Genomic DNA, 26,104 nt, shown 5'->3' on the forward strand with positions numbered 1-26,104 from the left:
TTTAATTGTATAAGTTTTATTATAAAACTTACGATAAAAGGCAAAGATGTAACATACATCAAAGCTCAGTTTTGCAAAGTGAGTCACATTTCATTTTTATGCAAAAATCTCAGCATGATGATACAAAACAGTACAGAAAAACAAGCATTAATAAAGAAAATTTAAACTATACCAAGACAGCAAAATTGCTTGATGTCCCACTAATGAGGACTACCGCATCCTTCGAATCTTAACAATAACAATCTGCAGTTTAATAAGATAGGAATGGACATTATATTTCTGTAGCACACAATACTTAGAAATTCTTAATGCAAAAAATATTTTTCTCAAGTGCTGCAAAATAACTGACAACGGAAGTTCACATATTTAGATGGTTATGATGAAAATATACTTTCACAAGGACAAAACATATTGGCATATGTTGAACAATGCTGCTTTGTTGCTTTAACTTAGGAAAACATCCTCAAAAAAGAAACTAAAAGTTCAGATCAAAATAACCCAGTTTTTTATGCCTCTTAAACAGGACTTTCATTCCAAACCACATTAAATGCAAACAAAATAATTCCATGTCTCTGGAACGGCTTCTTTTGTTTCTTGCAAGGCTTGTCAAGATATATTATTTTAAAGAACAGAAACACGTTATTGTTGAAACTTCAGTACTGACTCCCTTTTTTTTGCACGCTACTATCAACTGCAAAAAGAAAGCTAGATGCACCAAATAACTTTTCTTCCCTCTCCCCTCCACCTCCAGAATTAAAGGATTCCAACAGAAAACCCTGGTTTGTGTTTATTTACTTGTTACGTTAAGAGATGAGACATATATACAAGAATGTTTGAAGCAGGAGGCTGAGATTTTTCTGAGAATTTATGAGACGTAAAAGAACACAAGAGGGGTCCTTCCCAAGAGGTGGAAAGAAAGAAAGAAAGAAAGAAAGAAAGAAAGAAAGAAAGAAAGAAAGAAAGAAAGAAAGAAAGAAAGAAAGGAGGAAAGAAAGAAAGAAAGAAAGAAAGGAGGAAAGAAAGAAAGAAAGAAAGAAAGAAAGAAAGAAAGGGAGAGAGGGAGGGAGGGTGAGAGGGAAGGAGAAAAAAGAAAGAAAGAAAGAAAGAAAGGAAGGAAGGGAGGGAGGGAGGGAGGGAGAGAGGGAAGGAGAAAAAAGAAAGAAAAAGAAAGAAAGGAAGAAAGAAAGAAAGAAAGAAAGAAGGAAGGAAGGAAGGAAAGGAAGGAAGGAAGAAAGAAAGAAAGAAAGGAAGAAAGAAAGGAAGAAAGAAAGAAAGAAAGGAAGGAAGAAAGGCCCACGCTATCCACTTTCTCTATTTTCTCCTCTCATTGCTTCTTTCTCGGTGCTCTCTTTTGCTGTACTCCTCAGGGTGGCTCTCTTTACGCTTCCTTTGCTCTCTGCTTACCTCTGAACCGTGGCTTTTTACTTCTCTACTCTTGTCTGGTTCCTCACGGGGACTGTGAGCCCGCTGCCTTGAATCAGAGCTTGGCCTGCTCCTCTCCCCCTTGCCGTGGCTCCTGCTTGCGTGTCCAGCTCGTTCCGATGCTTTTCTCCCCTCTGAGTTCCCCTTTCTGCTTGTGGGGTTTCGTTTGCTCTCGCCGGAGCCCCACTTGTTGTTCTCCCAAGAACGACGACCTTCTTTTAAAAGCCGAGACTTCTCTCTCTCTTTGTCCTTGTTATCGTGGCTGCTGGAGGGACCTCTGTCACGTTTTTGCTTCCCTTTCTCGTCAGAATCACCGCTGTCCGTCTCTGAAAACCTGGCTCTCCTTTTTTTCTCAGAATCTGTTTTTCTGCAAGGGGCTTGGTTTTTGCTACTGGCCTCACCATCGCCGCTGCTTGCTGAAGAATCGCTGGAGGATACGGAAGAGGATCCGCTCTTATGTTTTCTGTGTTTGCTTTTCCGCTTCGGCTGTTTTTTCTTCCTTTTGTCTTTCTTCTTCTTCTTCTTTTTCTCTAGGCGATCTAGCTTTCTTTGATTTTGAACACAGAAAAATCGAGCAGTGAAACAGAGTGATATAACAGCGCAATCCTTCGCTTTTTTTTAAAAAAAGAATCAAACCCCAAACTTGCCTCTTGACTCTTTTAAAGCCATCCTCGATATTGTATATCCTGATCTAATAAATATGTTCATGATTTTTTTTTTAAAAAAAAGTTAGAGCAAACTAGGCACTAAAATGTTCAGATACCAGCAATTATGGCTTCACTCCTATCAAAGAACAAAGCGTGATTTTATATCACGATTGCTATAAAAGCAGAGCACCACAGGCAGTCCTCAACTTTCAACAGGTCATTTAGTGACAGTTCAATGTTACGACGCCATTGAAAAAAGGTGACTTATGATGGTTTTTCATAGTTACCACCTTTCCAGCATCCCCATGACCATATGCTCAAAATTCAACTGCTTGGCAACTGGTTCATAGTTACAACCTTTGCTGTGTCCTGGGGGGGGTGTGTGTCATGTGATCCCCTTTTGCAACCTTCTGACAAGCAAAGCCAATGGGGAAGCCAGATTCGCTTAACAACCCTCTTACTGATCAACTGCAATGATTCACTTAACAGCTGTGGCAAGAAAAGTCGTAACATGAGGCAAAACTCACTTAACAAGTGTCTTCACTTAAAACATGAAATATGGGGCTCAGCTGCGGTTGTAAGTCAAGGGACTACCTTGTATTATTATCTCAGTTTGACTAGGCAAGGTGTGAATTGGAACATGTTCGTCAACTTGAGTTCCCAGCCAGATCCAGCAGCTACTGCTGTACCTGTAGGAAGCTCGTGAGATAAACAACCACCGATACACTGGTGGAGGAAGCACTGCTGAGGGTGCCTCACTTCCCTCTCCCTGCAAAGGAGGTGGAGATAATCAAAGGGATACATGCATTCTGTCCTAGACATGACACTTACACTGGAGTGCCTATATTTACTTATCATTTAAATCCTCAATTTATCTGACTCTGATTCACTAGGTACAAGGCATTTCCTCAGAGTAGTACAAACATAACATATAAAAGAAATGGATCAATTAAGTACAAGCTCTGCTTTCCTAAAAGCCAATTCTATCAACTACGGTAGAATAAAGAATGGGTTTAATGTTGGGATCTAGTTAAGGACAAATGGCACATTTCCAAATGTTATTTTTTTTTGTTAAAAAAAAAATCCATTATCTTTCAGCTGTAGTATAGAATTACTCAATGTAATTTATGTCTTTTCTCGTAACAAATTAGCATGTAAAATAGTATTATAATGGGAACAGTTTAAGGATCATGCAATCGCATTCTTTAAATGCCAAGTATATAAAGATTCAAGAAGGTGCTACTTACATAGCAAAGCAAGGGGAAGGGATTTCAGCACCTTAATAGCCCCCAGCTCTTAGCAAATCCCCCTCAAATAAGCAGTGAATGAAAATGGACTTTAAATCATGGGCAAAGATAAACCGTGAGTAAATATTCTACACAATTATTTTAGAATAAATAAAATCAAAGCTTTAACTTTTGAAATAACTCTTTTGTTAGTAGCCTCTACATCCTCATGATATGATTACCTCAAAAGTTTTTGTTTTTGCTTAGTTGTCAAGGATTTCAGAAATTCTACTTCCGGGTCATCTTCTTCCTCACTTGCAACGTATTCCTAAAAAAAAAAGAGATCAGGAAATATAGCTAGAGAACATGGGCAGAAAGGACAGCATATACGTTACAGAATATAAATAATATATTTTAAAAGATAGTTGAATAAATATTGTTTGGGGGGGCACAACAAAGAAAAGAGCACCAAGGGAATCCACAGGAATAGCTGGCTGGCTTAGTTAAGGGGGTTAGTTCCTCTCAGCCACATCTGTTTCCCCCCCCCTCTTTTTTCAATACCCTTTTAACACAGCTGGAGCAGTTCAAGGCTTAAGTGCATTAATCTGCAACCATCCTAATATTGCGGGTAGTCCTCGACTTAAAACCACAATTGAGCCCAAAATTTCTGTTATTAAGCAAGACAGTTGTTAAGTGACTTTTGCCCCATTTTATGATGATTATTATTTTTTTTGCCAGAATTCTTAAGCAAAATCATTGCAGCCGTTAAATTAGTAGCACGATGGTTAAGTGAATCTGGCTTCCCCATTGACTTTGCTTGTCAGAAAGTTGCAAAAGGTGATTACATGACTCCGGGACAGTGCAACCGTCACAGATATGAGTCAATTGCCAAGTATCTGAATTTTGATCACATGACCATAGGAATGCTGCAACTGTCACACGTGTGAAAAATGTTCACCAATCACTTTTTACAGTGCCACTGTAACTTTGAAAAGTCACTATATGAACCGTTGTAAGTCAAGGACTACCTGTACGTTGTCCCCATGTGTAGTGCAGTTTAAAGGGAGCCTGGGACCCATAAGATGCTTTTTTTTTGTTTCCAGAATTTCCAGCCTGAATAGCCAATTTGGAGGACATTAGAAAAACCACGTTCAAACAGTATCGCCTGACAGTCCCATTTACAAGGAACGTGTGCCGTGGAGCTCGTGTGAGACACTACAAGAAGGACACAAAGCATCTAGAAACGTGTCTGAGGGGGTCCCTGGTGCTCTCTGAGCTTGTTTTCTTGCAGATGTTTCATTACCCAAACAAAGTAACATCATCGGTGCTATAAGGCAGGGCTTTTCAACCTTGTCAGAGACTGTACCACTTTTAGGACATAACAATATTCAAGTACTACCAGTGCTTAGCAAGGTATCAACAACTTGATGACTAAAAGAAAAGGGGGGGATTTCGGTTTCACTGTTAAGATTCATTTGTTGTTATAGAAATGGCCAGTTTATAATATTATGAAAAAGTCAAAAGTTGAGGTTCAACGTTAATGCTTCCTTCTACTGCAGACATGTCAAACACAAGGCCCGGGGGCTGGATCCGGCCCACGAAGTGGTTTCATGCAGCCCGTGAAGCCATCCTGGAAACAGTGAGGGAACGGCCCCCACTGCCTTGGCCCTGGCCCAGGGACCCTCAGATTTGTCCCACTCCTGCCCAGGCCCCCATAGGAACCCTTGATGCAAATGATGTAGAGCTGGCCACGCCTACCCAGTAGGCCATACGCACTCTAGCCACGCCCACCCAGTAGGCCACGCCCACCCTGGCCATACCCACCCGGCCCCCTGAGGGCAACCCCAGTGCTGATGCGGCCCTCAATGAAATTGAGTTTGACACCCCTGTTCTACTGCAACAGAGGAAGTCGGAAGTCAGTGCCTTTTCTTTTTCCCTTCCCGCCCTCACCCTTCGCTCGCAAAAGCCCTTCGCTCTCTCTCACACACACACTTGTCCCAGAAAGCATTCCCCCCCCCCGTTTCTCCTCACCGCTTCTCTGACAAAAGCCTTTTCTCTCCTGTCTCTTTCTCCGGAGTCATTTTTCTTTCGGTCTCGGGCCAAAACTGCCTCCTTTTATAACCTTTCCTGTCTCCGCCCCCTCCTCCTCCTCCTTTCTCTTCCGGGTGAGCAGGAAGTCCCGATCCTGGGACTTTCGTCTCGGCCCAGCAGCTCCTGAGGACTCTTCTCACAGCAAGTGCCTGCCTTGCACTGCTTTAGCTCGCTCCCTCCCCTACTACTCGTCTAGGCTAGGCCGGGTCGCGTACCACCTGCCAATGTACCACGGGTGGCACGCGTACCGCCGGTTGAAAAGCCCTGCTCTAAGGAGTGCAGTTTGCTGCCAGTTTTTGTATTCTAGTGGCTTGCCCTCTCAAGTGTCGGTTGGGGGAGGTCTTATCTTGGTCTGTTTATTGTTGGCTTCTTTGGCAATTTCTTGATTGGGGTCTCGTTTACTTGACTGTTGGTCTGATGTTAAACTTGGGAGTTAATCTGCGCTCATCTGGGTGCTGACTGCTGGTGGAGAGGTGCTTGGGTCTTTTTATTCCCTTTTTGCCGACTGATTGTCTCTTTTGCACAGTCTATAGATGCGTTAGTGTCTATGTGGCTATTGATGGCAAATTTGTCGGAGTGCCAGGCTTCCAGAAATTCCCTGGTGTTTTGGGACTTCGTTGCGCTCCTTACTAGCACTGATGAAGTTACCTAGTTTGGGTAATGAAACATCTGCAAGAAAACAACCAAGCTCAGAGAGCGCCAAGGACCCTTCATTCCAAGCTACAAATTTCTCCTTTATCTTGCTATTAAGATGCTCCATTTTATGATAAAGGTCTCTGATCGATAAGCGCAGCATCATGTTCTTCTGTCTGAAGGTGGTTTAACTATTCTGCAAAGTGAGATAAAATTCAAGAAGCAGGACAGTAACCAAAGAAATAGCAGCACAATTCCAGCTCTGGTGACATATTCCTGTCTCCGGTAAGCAGGAGTCTACCCTACATTTGTCAAGCTTCCCTTCTGGTAGCCATGCAGAGAGAAATGATACAATCTCTAGTAACGCACAGGGTAGTATTCCGAATTGCACCTCCAAAGTACGGCATCCCCTGAACGGCACTGTCATTATTTTTCACCCAGGGATAGAGTTAGATAAAGCAGCTACTATCATAAGCAAGTAGAGAAAAGTCAAAACCATTTCCTCTGGGTGGATAATAAATCTCTACTAACCTGCAGGAGGTTTTTCATTTATTAAGCTATGTATTGGACAAATTCTAGACTATCATTCCAGCTAACAAAAAAGTGGGAAAACAGACAGTATTTTAACAGACACAAAGGTTTCTCTACCTATCTGGTGTTCCTATGGTTATGCATATTACAAAAACATTAAGCAACAATTCACAACCAATCACATTTAGATTTGCACACATTTTCAGCTTACTGATAAAAAGATCATTACCTGGGATGGATCATTCGCGGTCAAGTTTCTCCCCAGTACATTTTGTTTCAGCGCAAACCCACTGTTTCTCATCTCCGCTATTAGCTCTGAGGGGTGCATCGATGGCCCTGTTCACCAAAATCACAGTTTGAATGTATCATTTATATCTCTCTACCTTTTTTGGACTACACAGTGGGAAATCCAGCGGAAGCTTTGTTAAGTAAAATCATAGCTAAATCAACGCAATAATCTTCTGCTGAGCAAATAATCAGATACGATTTTCTAAAACAGCAGTCAGGAGATTCAGAATAGAAAATAATTGCGTTTTTCTTTAAGTGCAAGGGGATTCTCTTCTTATGTAACTTTGTCACATTGAAAACAATATATTTTAAGTAACATCTAGCTATAAGCATTTGATACAAGTACATAAACTGAAGTACAACAAGCCAGCTTTCAAACTTAAAAAACATTCTCTGGCATCAAAAGTAGGCATTAGAGAATCACATTTTTTTTAAAAAACAACAACCCTTCCCTATTACAATTCACCCTGGGCTCTGCTGTTCCTTTTCCAGTTCAGGCAGGAACCAGAGTAGACAGTGTTTCTACAGCAGGCAGCTATGGGACTGGAAAGACAAAAGAACCCTTGGCAATAGATAAGACTCGTTACTAAAAGTATGCAGCATGTTTAATTTCTGCCCTAACCTTAACCCAATGAAATAATTTTATTTATGGCGTCAGACAAATTCATTTATCTTGCTAGGGGATCAAGTTACTCCCAAAGAACATTGCTTTCGAGGGACTGCATCTAATCTCTATGTAGCAAATGTTGAAAAGATCAAGGGTGGGCAGTAACATGGAGTGGTCTTCAGCCCTGCAGTCTCATGTAATTTTTCCTAACATAGGATAAAACTGAGGTCAACTTGTTGGGGGTTTCATGAACATCATCATGCTGAGTAGTTTTTGGCAACGACGTGGTATGTTTTCTCAACTTTCCATGCTAATTCACAGCCTAGTGCAGTGATGGCGAACCTTTTAGAGACCGAGTGCCCAAACTGCAACCCTAAACCCACTTATGTATCATTGGGTGCCGGGTGGGCATGGCTGCAGTGGTAAGGGCAGACTGGGTGGGACTAAAAACCTCAATCAAGCAATTCCAACTTTGCGACTTTTTTCCCCCCCGCGAGAAGTTGAAATTGATTGACTGAACCTTTTTTTTCTTGCCCACGGCGGCGGAGGCCTAAAGTGAAAAGGTTTTATAAAACCCATCTAAAGGCCTAGGACTGGGGTGACGGCGCGTGTGCCCACAGAGAGGGCTCTGCGTGCCATCTGTGGCACCCGTGCCATAGGTTCGCCATCACGGGCCTAGTGTTTCCTATGGTCTAAATGTAGTTCAGTCTTGCTTAGTTTTTTTCCAAAATTATTCAAGGTCAATCAGGTGTTGTTTACCACATCATGCCTGAAAATCCAAATGGTTTTTAAAGCGCCTTTTAAAACATAAATACTAGATATGTTGTTTAACTGTTAAAGATTTTAAAAAGCCTTAGTCTAGCATAAATCCTTGATGAAAATAATTTTAAAAATTAAAACACATTTTATATATCTACATAGTAGGCATTTTAAGATTGAATACTTTTGCTTTTAAAGTTTAGCTAGTGCTTTTAAGTTTATTTAAGGTGTACTCGTGCTTTTAAGTTTATTTAAAGGTTTAAGGTCTACATATTTATGAAAGTGTTCAGAAATCATTTTGTTTGTTCTTATTACTGCCTCTGCTCCAAAACAATATACATTTGTCTTTTCCTTTAACTGAAGAAATTTCTACACACTGGCTTTATTTACCTACATACTGTGCAGAGAAATTTTACTTTAATGAGATTAATGTTTTCTTAACCAACTTGCCTTATTTATCCTATGATTAGCACCCCAGACTCAATCTAAAGTGGTACCATTTGCAGGTAGAAAAGCAAGTCCTATATAAGAAATTCTGAACTTAATTTTTGTTTTAATATACAAAACATTAAATGTGTTACATTAAATTACAGCATGAAAGTTTGCTGAGAGCTAAGCATCTTCTTATGGCTTGGTTATTTCACAGCAAGTTACCAGACTGATCCCATTTTCTGGCTGTGAGGTTTTTAATTCACTGCACTGTCACTGTACACAACTATAAGCTATGGAAAAGCTGACTGGGTTACAGTTAATCACCAGCTGAATCAACAGTGTGATGCCATTAGAAAACAAGATTAATAAAAAAATTCATCTGTATTAACAAAATCACATTTTTCAAGCAATAAGAAGAAATTTCAGTTTATTATTCTTCCATTATTTGTTATGTTTATAATATACCTTTCCACCAGAAGATCAAGATTACAAGCAAATTATTTTCCTAATTAATCTAACCCTCAAATAAAGAACCTTCCAAGAAGAATATGGCAGGTTCACGTTTTGATGGATGGTTAACTAGAATCAGACTCTTTCCATCCTAGCACTACAGTGTCTTCTGATTCCACCACATTGGTCCTTCTCTGGACTTCTATCTGGAGCCTTGAGTGCCACCTCAAGAAAATGAGAGACAAACTGAAACAGGCTTAGAAGACAGCAACGTTGGATGAACAAAAATATGAAAAACAACTTCCTGGGTTTAAAAAAAGGGAAAAATGGAGGAGGAAAAATGTTTTTCTGGAGGAAAACCCTGGCAAAGGTATGCAAGAACGATGAGAGATTGTAAACTAGGTTTCAGGTCTGAGAAAGGAGAGAGTGTGAGAAAGAGACTCAAAATAAAACTTGCCTTGATTCTGTTGGCCATGAAAGGAGGCAGAGGAAAGTCTGACTGGCGTTCAAGTTTCTGTTCTCATATTTCACAGCAAAAAATTAGGGTTTCATTAGACCTTGGGGTGACCACCTCTAAGGGAGGTCATTACATTTCTATTCAGAAATGCATTGAACCTTGCCTTCAGATCCTCAGGACATTCCGCTGTTCACAGCACAGCCTGTTGAAGTACTGTTACAATACAAATAAACTGTGCAGCTGTACAATTAACAATCCTGTAGTGTCATGATATGACTAACAGAGCAACTGAGACACGGTTCATCAACCAACAGCCCAGACAGAATTTCTTCACTCCTATGAACATTTGAAAGAAAAATTTGGAAGCCTGAGATCAATTTCACAACAGTGTGAATTGTTTAGACCAGCCAGTAGAATTTCCTACAGATCACTCCAGGGGTTTTTTTGGGGGGAGGGGTGTGTGTTTGTTGTGGGTCTGCCAAAGGAAGGGGCAGCCTAATGGTCTGTGCTTCTCAATGAGAGCAGTGATCCATACTGGATAATTATCAGAACTTGATGCCAAGATTTAAAGCTGTATTTGGTGATTCAGCTAAGAGACAAACAAACCCCAGACTGAGAGTTCTAAAAGCTGAACACAGAGTTTGTGAGAACATATTGGATCTTCTCTTACACCCCGCCGTTGCCTCTTTGGGTGTCAGCACTGGAGAACCCAATGCAAATGGGAGTAATAAAAATTTTCTTGTCGTCAGCATAAAAACAGCAGAGAGACCTGTGCAGGTACAGAACCCCCAGCAAAGACTTACTAATTCCAACATCTGAATCAGCTGTGGAATTCCAGGCACAGAGTAAGCAATTGCCCAAATTGCTTCAACACCCTAGCCCAGGGGTAGGCAACCTCGGCTCTTTTATGATGACTCATGGACTTCAACTCCCAGAATTCTTGAGCCAGCCAAGCTGGCTCAGGAATTCTGGGAGTTGAAGTCCATGAGTCATCTCATAAAAGAGCCGAGGTTGCCTACCCCCGCCCTAGCCTTTGGGAAATGTCACAGATGCCGCTCCCAAGTTGGATGAACAAATAGCCACATCTTTCACATCAGATTAGAGTATAGCAACAACAGGGCTTGGATGAATGACCTCCAGGGAAAGCCATCTCTTCTGTCGATAAACAGTGGCTTCAAAATAGCCATTTAAAACATTTCCCTTCTTTTACAGAATAAATAGGACTCTGCCATAAGCTGCAGGCCCAGGGGTAGTATTCAAAACATTTGGGCGCTCAGAAATTCTGGTGGCCAAGGAGGAGAGCAGAGGTCACAGACTATTTCATCTTGTCATGTTTGTTGCTGGGCGAAGACTGTCCCTGCCAAGCTGTCCTACGGCCTCCTTACAGCGGTATCTGTTTTCTGGCTTGGCCTATCTTGATGGGCTGATCATTTGTTTGGAGAAAACTTGAAGTGAGGGAGAGCATTACAAAGTTTATCAAACAAAGAACAGCTGTTTGGCCAGGAGGGGAAAAACTGCAGTAGAAATTTAGGATAAAATTCTTAAATTAAATGAGCACTTTGACGGGAAAGCCACAGGGAGCTTTCTTTTCTGGAAATCAGCAATGATCAGTCATTTATATATTTATTGTGAATGCTATAATTCTGAATATCTACAGAAATTATGATTCGAAGGTTCTCTTAAAACCTGCATTTCTAAGATTAATTGTGAATATTGCACTTAATACATTGGATGAGGATCTGGTTGGCTGGAGCCTTAAAGGAAAGAAGCAGTCATCACCATGGCCTTCTGAAGGAAGACTATTCACCCCTTTTTTAAAAAAAACCACATTAAAAATAAAAAAGTCTTCATCCAGACAATTCAAATATATGTACCAAAAATAGAATGTTTTGACTTGCTGTAGAATAACTTTGACCAATTTCTCTTATATTGTATCATTTATTCTGGTTTTAGAGGGACGCGGTTGCTCAGTGGGTTAGGACGCTGAGCTTGTCGATCAGAAGGTCGGCAGTTTGGTGGGTCGAATCCCGAGTGCCGCGTAACAGAGTGAGCGCCTGTTACTCGTCCCAGCTTCTGCCAACCTAGCAGTTCAAAAGCACGTAAAAATGCAAGTAGAAAAATAGGGACCACTACGGTGGGAAGGTAACAGCGTTCCGTGCACCTTTGGCGTCTATTTATGCCAGCCGGATGACCACAGAGACGTCCTCAGACAAACGCTGGCTCTTCGGCTTTGAAACGGAGATGAGCACCGGCCCCTAGAGTTGGAAACGACTAGCACGCATGTGCGGGGGAACCTTTACCTTTACCTTATTCTGGTTTTGCTAGCAAAAATTCAGAACCCTACTTTGGCTCTACTTATTACTTTGCTAAATATTTGTGTATTTTTCAGACTTTTCACATTAATTTAAATGCTCTAAAATAGCTTTTCTATAATCATAGATAACAGGGTGAATATATAGCAGAGGCGGGTGGGGGTGGGGGATGAGAGTTTGCTATCATACAGGAAGGTAGAGAAAAGGTGTCCTAAAGATGCACAATAGCTCAGTATCATTTTGCTCTGATAGCACCGCATATCCCATTTAAAGGCAAAGTTCTTAAAATGATTGATACCACTGCTTTCTATTCTAGTTCTCCAATGAGGGTGGTTGCTCTAGTCCCTTGTATAAACATCAGTGTGTGCCTCCAAATTTTTCTGATCTCCAACTCCTATCAGCCCTACCCAGCAAAGTGAAAAATATTACAATCCAATGCAGGGGTACATTCTTACTTTAATTATTCCTGCTATTGAACGTATTAGAGCAAGAAGAACTGGAGTAAAAGCTTCACTCGGGATAGGTGTGTACATCTGGCAAAGAAGCTGCTAGAAATAGTAAATTCTATTTAATTGTGCCCATGTAATGTAAAACTAAGTGTAATGGCAAATTTTAAGACAACCGCAAAACTAATGCCCCCTCCCCCGTGAGAAACAACAAGGCATCGCTTAGTTTCAGATAGAGGAAGAGATGCTTTGGATGATCAGCATCTGACCTGCAACGGCAGTTTAGCTTCCGCAAGAATCAGAACTGTGTTTTGCCGGTATTCCTGTCGTGGTTTGACAACAATAATAACTAACAGATACCAATAGTTCATTAGAAAGCAAATGTTTGAGAGGAGATAAGGATATTATCATACCTAATATAGACATTGAAAATCTAAGGAGAGGAGCTGCTTGGACATCACCCCTAAATTGTATCGGAAGAGGAATGGGAGGGAAGAAAGGAGAGGAGAGAGGGAAGAGAGTAGAGGAGGGCGAAGGAAGTAGGAAGGTTGGAGGGAAAGAGGAGAAGTGGGGAGAAATGGGAGGGGAGTGGTGAGGGAAAGAGGAGAGGAAGAAGAGGGAGGTAGGAAAGAAAGGAGAAAGGGAGAAAGAAAGTAGAGAAGAGGGAAGAGAGAGAAGGAGGGTGGATATAGTGAAAGGGGAAATGGACGAGCAGCACCCAAACTTACGTGTATGTATTTATGAATGGCGATATATTTGTTGACTTCTTTGTGGAAGAAATGGGAAAATAAAATTGAATATATATATTAAAAAAAGAAAAAAGAAAGCAAATGTTTGCTTTCAGTGAGGAAACTCTCTGCCTAACTGTTCACACATCACGCCAACCAACTCATGTAGAAAAGTAGAGCAAAAAGTTTTGCCTTTTTTATTAGGAATCGTTAAAAGTTAATATCAGTATTTTTTATTTTTAAAAAAGAACAGCTTAGGGTAAAACAGCATTTTGATTGCCTAATTTAACTTTGTAAAGGATGCAGTAAATCTTATAGTGGGTCTGGGTAAACTGCACAGCTGGAACATTCTCTCACTACCATGCGGTTTCCAATGATCAAAGTAAGTTACTTTATATGTCGGACTAACATTTCATAATGGAAATAAATGCATCATCGGGGGGAGTACAGTTGTCATGAAATAATTACGGTCCTGGGAGATTACAGCCAAGGCTGTACCCCAGGGGTGTGATTATCCCATGAAAAACACATCCGGTGAAATTGCCTTATTGCAAAAATAATCTCCATTCACCAGCAAGATATATTATTCAATAGGAGACTTTTGAAAGTGGAAAGATTACACTTTTTAAAAGTCTGAATCGACAAATAGATTAGCATTGCAGTCGAGGAAATAGGAAGAAAAATCATATCCCGATAGAGTATTATTTCTTTTGGTTACTTGGTATGGAGCTGTTTTGCCTTTAAAGACTATTTTTAAAGAGCTCCCATTAGTTCCTTGCAGACATTTTTTCAATAGTTTGGGTGTAATCATCCTGAAATCACTCTATCTGAAACATTACCATGGAATCAGTTACCTGTTTGTAGGTGGGATACGAACATGAATTACAATTTGGTGGCTCTAATATTCATAGAGAACTCCATGCAAACACTGAGCATTGGAGTACTGACTAAATCACAGTGGCTGGAAAATTCATTAGCACACAAAAAGACTTTCTCTTTACCTAAGACGCCTAAAAGTATTTACAGAAGGCCTTCAGTTTGAATCCTGCAAAGTTAAGCACCCAATTGGTTGCTGAACTCAATAAAATATAGAGAAATATAACTCAACATTATTTGATAAATTGACTGAAATACATTTTTAAACACCTACCTGAGCCATCACTGGAAACAGAGCTTGCATTAATTCCAGAAAGGCCAAATAAAGGGCATTCTCGGTCTGTGTTTACGTGGCCCCACTTGTGACATTTAATGCATCTCACGTTCCTCACCTGAAAATGATTCATACAGAGTTAATTTCACATTTCAATACGATGTTTTATCCCATTATATCCAAAGCAAACTTTTCATAATACAAACCTAATGTAATTTATTGTGAACTACCGAATACACGAAAATCCATCCAAAATAGAAGGAAGGCAATGCATAAAACTTGCCTGGATGCCAAATGGCTGGTCTCTAATGTTCATGTCATCCTTAGCATATCTGTTAAATACAAAAAAGATGCATACTTATATTATTTATGCATTAAAAAGAATTATAATTACTAGTTGCTGGGGATGCAAACAAGATACAACCTATGGCAGGGGTAGGCAACCTCGGCTCTTTTATGACTCGTGGACTTCAACTCCCAGAATTCCTGAGCCAGCAGAGCTGGCTCAGGAATTCTGGGAGTTGAAGTCCACGAGTCATAAAAGAGCCAAGGTTGCCTACCCCTGACCTATGACTTCAATTGTTAAAAGATGTAGAAATCACAGCATCAAAATGTTTCTGAATTCTAATTTATTCACATTTATCCAAAAAGCATCTAGATATAGAGTTGGTTCTTCCTGACATCAAGAAAGGCTAAATAAAAAGAGAAATCTCCACTTATAGTTTGTTTAACATCATTTCTAAATAAGACCCCCAGATTGCTGGGGAAGCCTAAATTAGATGGCAAGAGCAAACGTTTGCCTACCCTTTGGAAGATCTGTTCTCACCCTTTTTTGATTCAAGCTGCCACATTCACCGAGTCAAGGCTCGTGGATTTTCAGGGATCTAAAACAGTGCTGCTTTCATCGTTTTTATGTGCTTTCCTGCTCTACTCATTATTCTTGCTGTTTTAACAGAACACCATTGCTTCTTAAGTTTTTTATTGTTCTGTCTTACGTGTCTCTTGCCTCTGCTCTTTGTGGTTAAGCTGTTTCAGTGTTAATGCAAATTTAAGTTGTATAAGACTTGAATCTTCTTCAGTTTGGGGTGCTGCAGTACTTATCTTTTAAACAGAAAAATAATAGGCTGACATTTTGAATAAACATATACACAGAAAAAAGTACCGTATTTATCGGCGTATAACACGCACCGGCGTATAACACGCACCTCATTTTAAAAAGGAAATTTCAGGAAAAAAACTTAAATTTCAAATAAATAACTTTAAAGCAAAATAAGGGTAGCTCAGAACTATTTTATATGGGTCATTAACATTATATCGGCGTATAACACGCACACATCATTTGCCCCCTATTTTCAGGAAGAAAAAGTGCGTGTTATACGCCGATAAATACGGTATTAGCACAATGGTTTCCTTGGATTTCATTGTTCTCTCCATCCTGGGCAGTCTCCGAATAGGGCAAGTTTTATAAACATGGAACTTTGTTCATACTTGTTGAATCTACTTATTATGTGTCTGCTGGTGGAGTGAACCACTTGCAAATAGCTCTCTCTCTTGCTAGGCTTCATCTCCTATTGAATCTGCTTTAGAAGGTTGAGATGAGTTCTGAGGCAGATTTGGGAACTCCAGACAGGCAGTAAAGAGCAAGAGAAACTACATAACGCAAACTCCTGGAGTAAAATGCTAGATATCACGTGAAAGTAACCTCTAAACACAGAATGTGCACTTTACAGCATTTGGTCAATAATATTCTTAGGTAATTTTTTGCCTTCCTTTCACTTCTTAATATTTTATTCTAAGATCTGATATAGTTAACTCATGTATTCAGCTGATCTATTTCTGTGGAAAATAGATCGTTCGTTTCGCCGGGACCTAAAAACCTGGTTGTTTGATTTATCTGGCCTGGACTGAGGGGTTTTAAATTTTTAAATTTTAATTTTTAAATTTAAATTTTAAATTTGTGCTATTGTTATTTAATTCTATTTTAATTTTAACGTTATCTTAACCTTTGTACTGTTTTAACTGTTTTTTTAACTTTGCCCTGTAAACCGCCCTGAGTCCTTCGGGAATAGGGCGGTATAGAAATCTAATAAATAAATAAATAAATAAATAAATAAATAAATAAATAAATAAATAACAAAAGGTATTGCCTATTGAAAAGGCACTGCCTCTGTTTAGTTTGTAAAATATACAGCTTGAGACAACAGTCTTCTTCCTTAAAGAACACATGTAGGTACACAGCTCTCAGAATACATTAGTCAAAGTATGAAGCAATAAGTCTTACTTTTCACGAGGAGCTACCTTCTGCCATTCAAATTTGTATTCAGTTTCTCCCTCCTGCTAAACAATAACACACAAAATCAAGCTGTTATTTATATACACACTGAGATTTTGAAATATGAGAAAACATGAGAAATTAAACATCAAAATTACCTCTTTGGTTTCTTGTTTGGTGATCATGATGAAATGGTAGGGAATAGAATAAGACAGACCATTAGATGAGGCATTCAGTAGGCAACAGGGATATCAAAAACATTCAGATCATGCAATTCACAGACCTCTGAAAAACACCTTAGTTTATTGTCTACTAAAATTTAGTATTTCCTTCTTAATTATGCATAACCAAATGTGTGAGTTATAGATTTATGATAAGGACTGCAGCTTTATGTAATGATGCTCAAGAAATTCACCACACGCAGACTTACTCTTCTGACACTTATTTCAGGATTTCTTTTACAAAACCAAATGTACTGTATAAGGACAAGAACGTTTAATCCACTATTACATGTCCAATCTGTAAGGGTTAAAATTTAAGTCAGAAGAAGCATTTCACCTATTTGTCTAAAATGATTCAAAGACTGGAATCTTCTAACATATTTGACAAGAACACAGGATCCTCTCCAACTTCCTATATAGCACCTATAGACTTTTTTTGTCATACAGGAAATTAAACATTTCCCATCTCAGTGTAAGGAGTGTTTAGAGCAGGCCTGTGGGCCGGACGCATCGCAACAAAACCGTGCCCACACCATTGCCGGCAAAGGGGGAAAAGCTCCGATACGTCACGCGATGTCACGTGACGTCGCGAGTTTGACATGCCTGTTTTAGAGGCTCATACTCTGATTAGAGACTTTGACTACATCTGCATGACATGTTTAACAGTAAGATGGATAATAAGTCCTATCTGGGTCCCAAGTATGCCCACTACCACTTTTCCAGCACTGTTTGTCAGTGGGCTGTTAACCATTCCTCGCAAATGAACACCTCATTTGAATACAAGATGTACACTGCTTCCAACTATGGCAAATTGCAGAAAGTTACTATTACTGGATTTTGTGGCAGACTGTTCCTAATTTTAAGTCACTTTACTGCAGCTGCTTGTGAGAGGAGAGTTACACATGGAACATTAGCAGCCGTCTAAGAATGAATATGAACTTCATTGTTGATTAGAGGAGGAACTGCCAGTTCATAAATTTGCTTTCAATTCTAGAAATGATAAGATGCTCTGCACATCACAATGTTTTGGTTCAGTTGACAAGAAACAAACAAAATAGCACATGAAACCATGTCCACTACAACACAGGATCTGACTTCTGAAACCAACAATTGTGGGCATCTCTGCAAACTTTTTCTTTTACTAATACTGTTGGCTGTAGTTTCTAATGGTCTTCCTTAAGGTCTGCAATATCACCTATTATAAAAAAGCTGTTTTGTACCAGGTCAAATCATGGAATAGTGGAATATTGCTATTTCACACTCTTCAAACTGACAGTACCAGGTCAAATCATGGAATAGTGGAATATTGCTATTTCACACTCTTCAAACTGACACCACCCTGATGTGTTATATTTCAACTCCCAAAAGCCCTGGCCAGAATGGAAATTGAAGCCCAACATATCTGGATTACATCAGATAGGGTCAGATCTTCACGTGAAAGACATTTGGTCTTACCCAACCACGACAGCTCCCCTGTGTTTGAGAGAGTGACCTTTGTCACCCGTATCTGGGTACACCCAGAATTGAAATGTTCTGATAGGAAAGTATTTATTCCTCCAGGTGTTAACTGTAATTCTCTAATACTTTTCAGTTATAATTAAAAAGGGGGAAAAAAGATAATGAGGAGCAGCACAGGTGTAAAAAGAATCTGCAGGAAAAGTTTGTCACAATTAAAACCAAGTGATCAAGAACCTTGATGAGTGTTACAGTTTCCACACAATTGTTGGTAAATATTGTGTTAGTTACTAAACAACTAAAATTACCTTTCGTTGCTCCAGGCGGTGCTTCATACATAAAATTTAGACCATTCTTGACACGTTCATCTCCCATAAGCAATCTTTATAAACATATAATAAAATTACTATATATTGCAAGAAATATATATTGATTCAAAATATATTTTAAAATAAAGGTAGCATGTTTCCATAATAAGTCATAGCTCTTTTTTTTTACTAGTAGACACTTTAAATATCTGCAGTACATAATAATAATTCTGGATTAAGCAATAATTACTTTTTAAACGCGGGAAGTTCAGCCCCAAATGGATTCCTAGACTCAACTTTAATTCCAAACATTTTAAGTTTGTCATGTACATTTTCTAATGCACCAATGGAGCTGAGAACATTTTTTTTAAAAAAAATCCACATTTTGAAGGCAATTCTTAAAAAACTTTTATTCTCTGACCTTTCAGTCTGAACATTGCATCTGATCTGAGACTAAATCCCTAGGAAGTGAGGCAAAGGAAGATTTGCAGACTGTATAAAGTAGAAATTGCTTCATAGCACTGCTTCAATGACCCAAGAGAAATACTTACTCTGCTGTGGTACCTATTATATGGAACAGCATCTTCCATGAGAACTGGATAGCCCTCACCTTCCACAAAGCTTTAAAGACCTGGCTTTTCCCCTCAGCTCTGAAGCTGTGATGTCATACGAACCCAGCTGTTTTTTCTGCCTACCATTGATTGCATGATGAAACACACTGTTTTGGGTCTTGGGTACATTATATCTGATTGTTGGTTATAATTATTTTCAACCATATTGCTTGTTATTTTGGAGTTTTTCTTGTTTGTTACCCAGTCCCATTTTTGAGCTGAATGGCCATATACATTAATTAGATAAACAACTTCTTTTTCAGAGATGTTTATAGCAAATAAAATATGTCAATCATATACTGAAACAATATAAAACAAACATGTATAATAAAGATAACAACTAATAGAGTCACAAGTTTAGAGGATTATACTTTGATTATAGATTTTTATCACCCAAGTGTAAAATAATGAGCCACATCTCACCTGTTGTCATAAGATTCTTGTTCTTTAAGATATTGCTGCATTAATTCTTCTTGTTTCTTTCTATCATAAGATATTTTCTGTTCTGCCATCCATACCTAGTTAGAATAAATTGATGTAAGTATCATTCTTGAAAAAAAATCCCTCCTTTCTCTTTCTGGAATTTCATATTGCAGCCACACTGCCCAAAAATTCTGTAACTTTAATTATTACTAAAACAAACAAACAAACATCCAGCTGTTCTTGAAAGACTCCAGTAAGAAATGATGGGCCTTTTAACAGAAATATTTAATACAGAAGTTAGCTTTCTTATTAGAAATTGAAGATGAACTCCAGCTCACTATGCTCTGTGGGACTATGATCCACGGAACATACCATAATAGTTTGTCTCTTATGGATACTAAGATCTCTGTAAAGGTCTAGAGACCATTTGACAAAAGAAGCAAAACGTGTGTTCAATGACAAGCTATGCAGTTGAGCCTCTGTGGCACTCCTTTGCTTGAGGGTTGGTAGGAAAACACCCCTAAGGATAGCCGATTTGGAAGAAAAAGACATTTGAAGTGAACCAAAATAACACTGATTAAATAAGGAATTAACAAGATTGGAAAAAAAGGAAGATACGATTCTGCAGATTCTGGAGAATAAATCAATGGAAACAGCCTTGATATTAACATTCTCTCTATAAAACGACATGTGTATTATTAGTAATTAATAATTTATATTATAGGTAATCTACTTATGTAAATAATTGTGGACAATCTGAGATTAAATGTGAAGTACTCTTTTTACAATGCAGGTAAATTACGGGATAAACTTCTGTGATCAGACGTTTTTGCTGTTTTGGTTGGTGGACAAGATCTCTCTCTTTTTTTCCACTGGAAATTTGACTTCGGAAGTTCCATGCTATATCAAAATCTGCTGATTGCTTATTTGAGAACAAAAAGCACAACTCCACTGAGTTCAGCGAGACTCATTCCCAGGTAAGCAATGTTGCCTAAAAAGTTGCATTACTATAATATACTGAATGACAAACCTGGCAATTATACTTAGTTTATGGTTTAGTATGTCAACTTTTTGTTGTTTTTCTTTTGTGGCTTTGAGTCACTTTTTTTTAACTTCTGGTGACTGACTGGGCTGGTCCCTGTGGTTTTCTTTGGCAGTGTTTTCTGAAATGATTTGCAACTCCCTGCTTCCTAGGAATGTGTGTGACTGGCGCAATATCACCCAGATGCCTTTGTGCCTCAGGTGAGACTAAAACTCATGGTCTCTGTTTCTACTGTAGCCTAATCAGCCTTAACTACTATACCAAACTGGCACTATATGACACACAAAGTGTCATATACATCCAGAAAATTGGATTGATAAATCATAGTGAGAACACAGCCTAAGCATCAGTCCCCATTAACATTTTGTACGTATCTTTGTGGATAGCACACCTACACCTTCAAACCTGACCCTGGGGCAGTTATTCATAATTATTAAACATCTGTATAAATGTACATTCTCTACAATTTATTTACTTTATTTATAAATAAAGTAAATAAAGTGGCAAAATAGGGACCACTACGGTGGGAAGGTAACAGTGTTCCGTGCGCCTTTGGTGTCTAGTCATGCCGGCCACATGACCACAGAGACGTCCTTGGACAAACGCTGGCTCTTCGGCTTTGAAACGGAGATGAGCACCAGCCCCTAGAGTCGGAAACGACTAGCACTCATGTGCGGGGGAACCTTTACCTTTTTAAATAAAGCGGCAAACTTATGTAACTTTATCCTCCTATTGTTCCCCAAACAGCAATACTGTGAAGTGGTTTGGGCTCAAAAGAGTAATTGGCCCAGTCACCCAGCTAGCTTTCATGATTAAGGGGAGAACTAGAACTCCTAGTCTCCCAGTTTCTATTTTGATGCCTTAACCACTAGACAAAACTGGCTCTATGCCAGTGATCGATAGCCTGAAATACTTCAAGTGATTTTTTTACTTTAATTCTCCTCAGTTCAGGCCAGCATGGCTGTCAAGGATCTATGGGAGTGGTACTTCAAAGTATCGGGAAGATTTCCTGATCCAGCTTTAACGATGTCTGGGGATCCATTTGATAATTTCTCCTCCTAAACCCTTCCATTGCGAATTCCTCCATCCCACTTTACTTCTGCCCCCTCTTTATTCTTAATCATATAAAACAACATGTTATAGCTGCAAATTTACAGTCTAGTAGCCGGCACCTGTTTTAAATTCAATAGGATACACTGTGGAAAAGAAGTGCCTAAGACTGGGAAACAAAACAAGACATAGTATAAAAGGCGTACCCTGTCCCACTCTTTTGTTAAAATGTGCAATGAGGAATCACAATGGAAACAAGGAATTCTGGTCTCTACCAGGGCAATTATCTCCAAGCAAAGCAAAGCAAAGCAGAGGCAGGAGAAGAGAGGGGGTACATTGGCAATATGTTGGATATTATTTATTTACTTTGGAGGACAAGAGGGGATTTTTTGTGTGCCCAGGATGCATATTCAGATGAAAGACCTCCCCCCCCCACCCCGGGGAGGAAAGAAGAGCAGACAAGGAGAACTTCTGAAAGCTCCTTTAAACTGACTAAGCAATCCAGGTAGTTCTCGACTTACAACCACAACTGAGCGCAACATGTCTGTTGCTAAGTGAGACATTTGTTAAGTGAGTTCCCCCCAGTTTACTACTTTTCTTGCCACTGTTGCTAAGTGAATCATTGCCGCATAACCCGGCTGTTTGTTAAGGGAATCTGGCTTCCCCCGTTCTTTTTACTGGTCAAGACCAGGGATAGGCAACCTGGGCTCTTTTATGACTCATGGACTTCAACTCCCAGAATTCCTCTGCTGACTCAAGAATTCTGGGAGTTGAAGTCCATGAGTCATAAAAGAGCCCAGGTTGCCTACCCCTGGGTCAGACGGTCGCAAAAGGTGTTTCACATGATCCGGGGACACTGCAACCGCCACCAATAAACGAACCAGTCGCCCAGCATCCAAATTTTGGTCACGTGTGACCACGGAAACGCCGGCCAAGGTCGCAAGTCACTTTTTTTTGCAGTGACGATGTAACATCGAGTAGCGACTAAATGAACTGCTGTAAGTCGAGGACTACAAACATCTCCGACTCAGGCCTCCACGTCGACGGGCGGAAGGGAGGGAAGAGGAGCTTGCTCTCCGGCTCTCCTCCGGGAAACGGCCCCGAGCGACGGCAGCTCACCTTTTTAATATTGGACTTGGAAGCCGGGTGAAAGTCTTTCTTGCACATGAAGTTAGCGAAGGACTTCCCCATGGCGGCGGCGGAGGCGGCGGGGTCGGAGAAAAGAGGAAGGGCGGCGGCGGCCCTCTTTTTTACGTCGCGACGGTGCCTGCGGCCTTCCTCCGCGCCGCTCTCTGTTGTTTACTTCAGCCGGGCTAGCTCCGGCTTTGACCCGGGGCTTCCGGGGCGAGAGCGGCAAACAGCGCCGTTTCCTGCAGCTGGTGGAGAAGGCCGGGAAGCTGCCTTTTGCAGGGCGGCTGGAAGGGCGGGAAAAGAAAAGAAAGAAGAAAAAAAAAGCATCGGCGCGGCGCCTGCTACGCGCAAGGCAAAGGCGGTGACGCCGGGCCGAGTTGTCGGGGGTCCGACGTCGGGCTTTGCGGGGTGCGGCTCTGCGGGTGCAAGAAAGCGGCTCTTGGGGGGGGGGAGGGTCTGGGTTGCGCAAGCTAGCGGGCCCCGCTTTACACACGTGAAGCCGTAAACAGGGCTCGGCGAGCCAGAACGGTTAAAAGGGAAGCGACGCCCGGGGTAGAACAGAGGCAGGGGGGGTTGTAGCTGCGAGTTGAGCTGCGAGTTTTCGGCAGACCCGTCTTCGTGCAAGTTTTTACGTTTGAATTCAGGATCGGGGCCCCGCAGGCTGGAATTAGTAAGGAATTCCAAGAGGTTGACGGAAGTGTTTTCTCAAAAGATGATAAAACTGGGATGAGCAGCCGCCCTGAAAGGGGAAGAAAGGAGACCTGGGCTCTTAAAATGTAGGCGCAGGGGTCTTCAAACTTTGGCTCTTTTATGACTTGTGGACTTCAACTCCCAGAATTCCTCAGCCAGGCACTGCTGGCTGAGGAATTCTGGGAGTTGAAGTCCACAAGTCATAAAAAGGCCAGGTTTGAAGACCCCCTGACGTAGGGCCTTAACCTTAGCAACTCGTGTCGTGGCTCCCCTAAGCCTGTTTTGTCTATTGCAATTCGGGTCAATTGCCTCGAAGCTAAGCAGTGAGCGGTGGGGTTGCTGTTCCGTTTTGAAAACAAATCTTCCCCTATCGGTCTGCCACCAGCCCAGTCCTGAGAAGCATCCAGGGTGGGAAAAGCAACCTCCTTTGCAGTGTTTGGGACAAACTTGTGCTAGTGGAGAATGTGGATGGAGTTGCCTCTTCTGTCTTTCTGACAGGCGCTTGATTAAGTCTGGCCCTGTTTCCCTTCCTTCCTTTCTTCCCACTTCTGGTTTCTTATGTGCAACTGCAGTTCTCCCTTGATAGGCTCCTCCTCCTGCTGCCTATTCCATTAAAACAACAACAAAAAACCCTACCTTTTTTATATAGAAGGTAACAAACATAACAATACTCCCTCCTATTTTCCTCATAAGAACAAACCTGCAAGATGAGTTAGGCTGAGAAAGAGTGACTGGCCCAAAGTCACCCAGTTAGTTTTTCACGCCCAAGGAAGACACTAGAACTCACAGTCTCCTGGTTTCTAGCCTAGCACCTTAGATACTTAACCAAACTGGCTTTCGTGTATAGTATTTACTTTGCCTGGCATCTGATCTCAAAAAACATCTGGGTTCATGCAGCATATTTTGTAATTCAAGTGGGCAGAGAAATCCACTTTAAGATGAAATTGAATCATGGACAATTTTATCTCTAGAACTTATGGAAATTTCGCTAATCTGGTCAGTAATAAAAAGTGGGAAAATGGTTGAATGGTGGATGTCTCTAAAAGATCTAAAATTCTCCTGACTTCTAGATCAGTGTTTCTAAACTTTGCTGGCTGGGAAATTCTGGGAGTTGAAGTCTATATATCTTAAAAGTTGCTAAAGTTGGAAACACTAGTCTAGACACACATAGCTCTGTTCAATGATTTATTTTAGTCCATATATTTGAGAGAGAATTTGTTATAGGGGCATGTGTTATCCTGGACAATGAACTCCACTATACTTTTCATAAAATATTTATCTCAAGGGAAAATATGATGGTGGTTTATCAGTTATTGAGCATTCAGAGAAATATGATTGTTTATTACTTTATTTTTCAGGATGGCTAATAGTATTGCTGAACCCTTTTCCTGTGATACTTTTGTGGCTCTGCCTCCAGCCACACTAAGTGGCCAAGTCATTTTTGGAAAAAATTCTGATAGGCCTTCTGATGAAGTCCAGGAGATTGTGTTTTTTCCTGCTGCTGTTCATGATCCAGGACAAAAAGTTGAGGTAAGAGCAACATTTCTAGAAACGTCATAAAACCTATTGGGAAGTTTTATCTGAGAAACTTAAAAGATAAAATAAATATATCCAAAATCACATGCTTGTGCAATTTTTTATTTTTTTTATTTTTTATTTTTAATTCCATTTATATCCCGCCCTTCTCCGAAGACTCAGGGCGGCTTACAAGCTTAGCAGTAGCCTTCATTCTATGTATATGCCTGCTTATTAGGGCTTTCACACACACCCCAAGCGGCATTATTACAAAGTCAGCTTAATTGCTCCCAACAATCTGGGTCCTCATTTTACCTACCTCGGAAGGATGGAAGGCTGTCTAGCTTGCCTGCATAGATATCTACATAGAATTGGAATGATGAAATGTGCATTTTTGATGATAACCATGTGACCTGTAAACTTACAGTCAGATCTGTACACAGGTACAAAAGAAAAAGAGAGAGATTTATTTTGTGATGTCATGATGTATCTTTCATCATGTTTGCATCATTGAAGCTTCTAGTGGACACCTGGCTGATTCCAAATCTGATCAGTGGAGAATACAAATTAGCTGTCAGGTTTTGACTCAGGGTTGCAATTAACCATGGTATGATTTGTCTGAATTTGGGTTTTGTGTATTCTGCGAACTCGGCCATTACAATGTATAAACTCTGGTTTATGATTTTTATTTAATCCAAGCCAATTGTAGCCAAACCACGATTAAGCAAACAATGGTTCAGCGCAATGTGTATGACTCTGGTTACTGTTATTCGCACCAAATGGAAATAGTTTTCCATAATTTCAGACATCAGCCTTTCCTAGTTCTGTGGTATTTTAAGAACTTTTGCAAGCAAATACATTATTTAATCCTTTTAATCAATATTTGACTTGGTATAGAATGTCAGAACATCTAAATTTGAATGATTTTTCTCCTTACCTTGTACAGCAAGAGACAGACAATTCAAGGCCATTCCAACAAAATATATTCTCTAGCGTAGAATATTTAGAATACATTCTAGGGTATAGGTCTCGTTTCTTCCACTTAAGGCGGTTGCTTGTTTGAAAAACACTTCATCAACTTCTTGGAATTCCTTTCTAATTCCGGTCTGTAGCCACTTATCCTGAATTTAAACATAAAATCTTGCATGAAAATAGTTCCACTGAATTTAGATTTAGTTTTCATAAGAAAAAATGGTGTTGAAGGAAG

The 26,104-nt window shown here is 40.2% G+C and overlaps 2 protein-coding genes across 4 annotated transcripts in view; one reads left to right on the forward strand and one right to left on the reverse strand.

Annotated features, from left to right (window-relative positions):
* On the reverse strand, positions 1 to 22,879 carry CIRSR (corepressor of RBPJ and splicing regulator). The gene is made up of 9 exons (XM_083348543.1): positions 22,681 to 22,879; positions 19,470 to 19,564; positions 18,419 to 18,509; positions 16,461 to 16,510; positions 14,463 to 14,511; positions 14,180 to 14,297; positions 6,780 to 6,886; positions 3,538 to 3,623; positions 1 to 1,969 (listed from the first exon to the last, which is right to left on the reverse strand). Exons 1-9 carry the CDS (start codon positions 22,750 to 22,752, stop codon positions 1,312 to 1,314), a joined length of 1,326 nt encoding a protein of 441 aa, XP_083204669.1. The 5' UTR covers positions 22,753 to 22,879; the 3' UTR covers positions 1 to 1,311.
* SCRN3 (secernin 3) overlaps positions 22,786 to 26,104 on the forward strand; it is a 20,884-nt gene continuing 17,565 nt past the window's right edge. The window contains exons 1-2 of one of the 3 annotated variants that reach the window (XM_083348545.1): positions 22,786 to 23,100; positions 24,741 to 24,912. In XM_083348545.1, the coding sequence (XP_083204671.1) occupies positions 24,742 to 24,912 (171 nt within the window). In that variant the 5' untranslated portion in view covers positions 22,786 to 23,100; position 24,741. Of the gene's footprint in view, positions 23,101 to 23,601; positions 24,913 to 26,104 lie in introns of those variants that run through there. The other 2 variants (XM_083348544.1, XR_014490724.1) reach the window with 2 other exon arrangements.

This window comes from Vipera ursinii (assembly GCF_947247035.1).
Source record: "Vipera ursinii genome assembly, chromosome: 1".
NCBI lineage: Eukaryota > Metazoa > Chordata > Lepidosauria > Squamata > Viperidae > Vipera > Vipera ursinii.

Bases quoted from the DNA above. Each gene is read 5' to 3' on its own strand.
- CIRSR (XM_083348543.1), bottom strand. From the start codon at position 22,752: ATGGGGAAGTCCTTCGCTAACTTCATGTGCAAGAAAGACTTTCACCCG. The intron at 19,565-22,680 runs GTGAGCTGCCGT...TATTCTAACTAG, and splicing joins CCAAGTCCAATATTAAAAAG to GTATGGATGGCAGAACAGAA. The intron at 14,298-14,462 runs GCAAGTTTTATG...AATCATTTTCAG, and splicing joins ACCAGCCATTTGGCATCCAG to GTGAGGAACGTGAGATGCAT.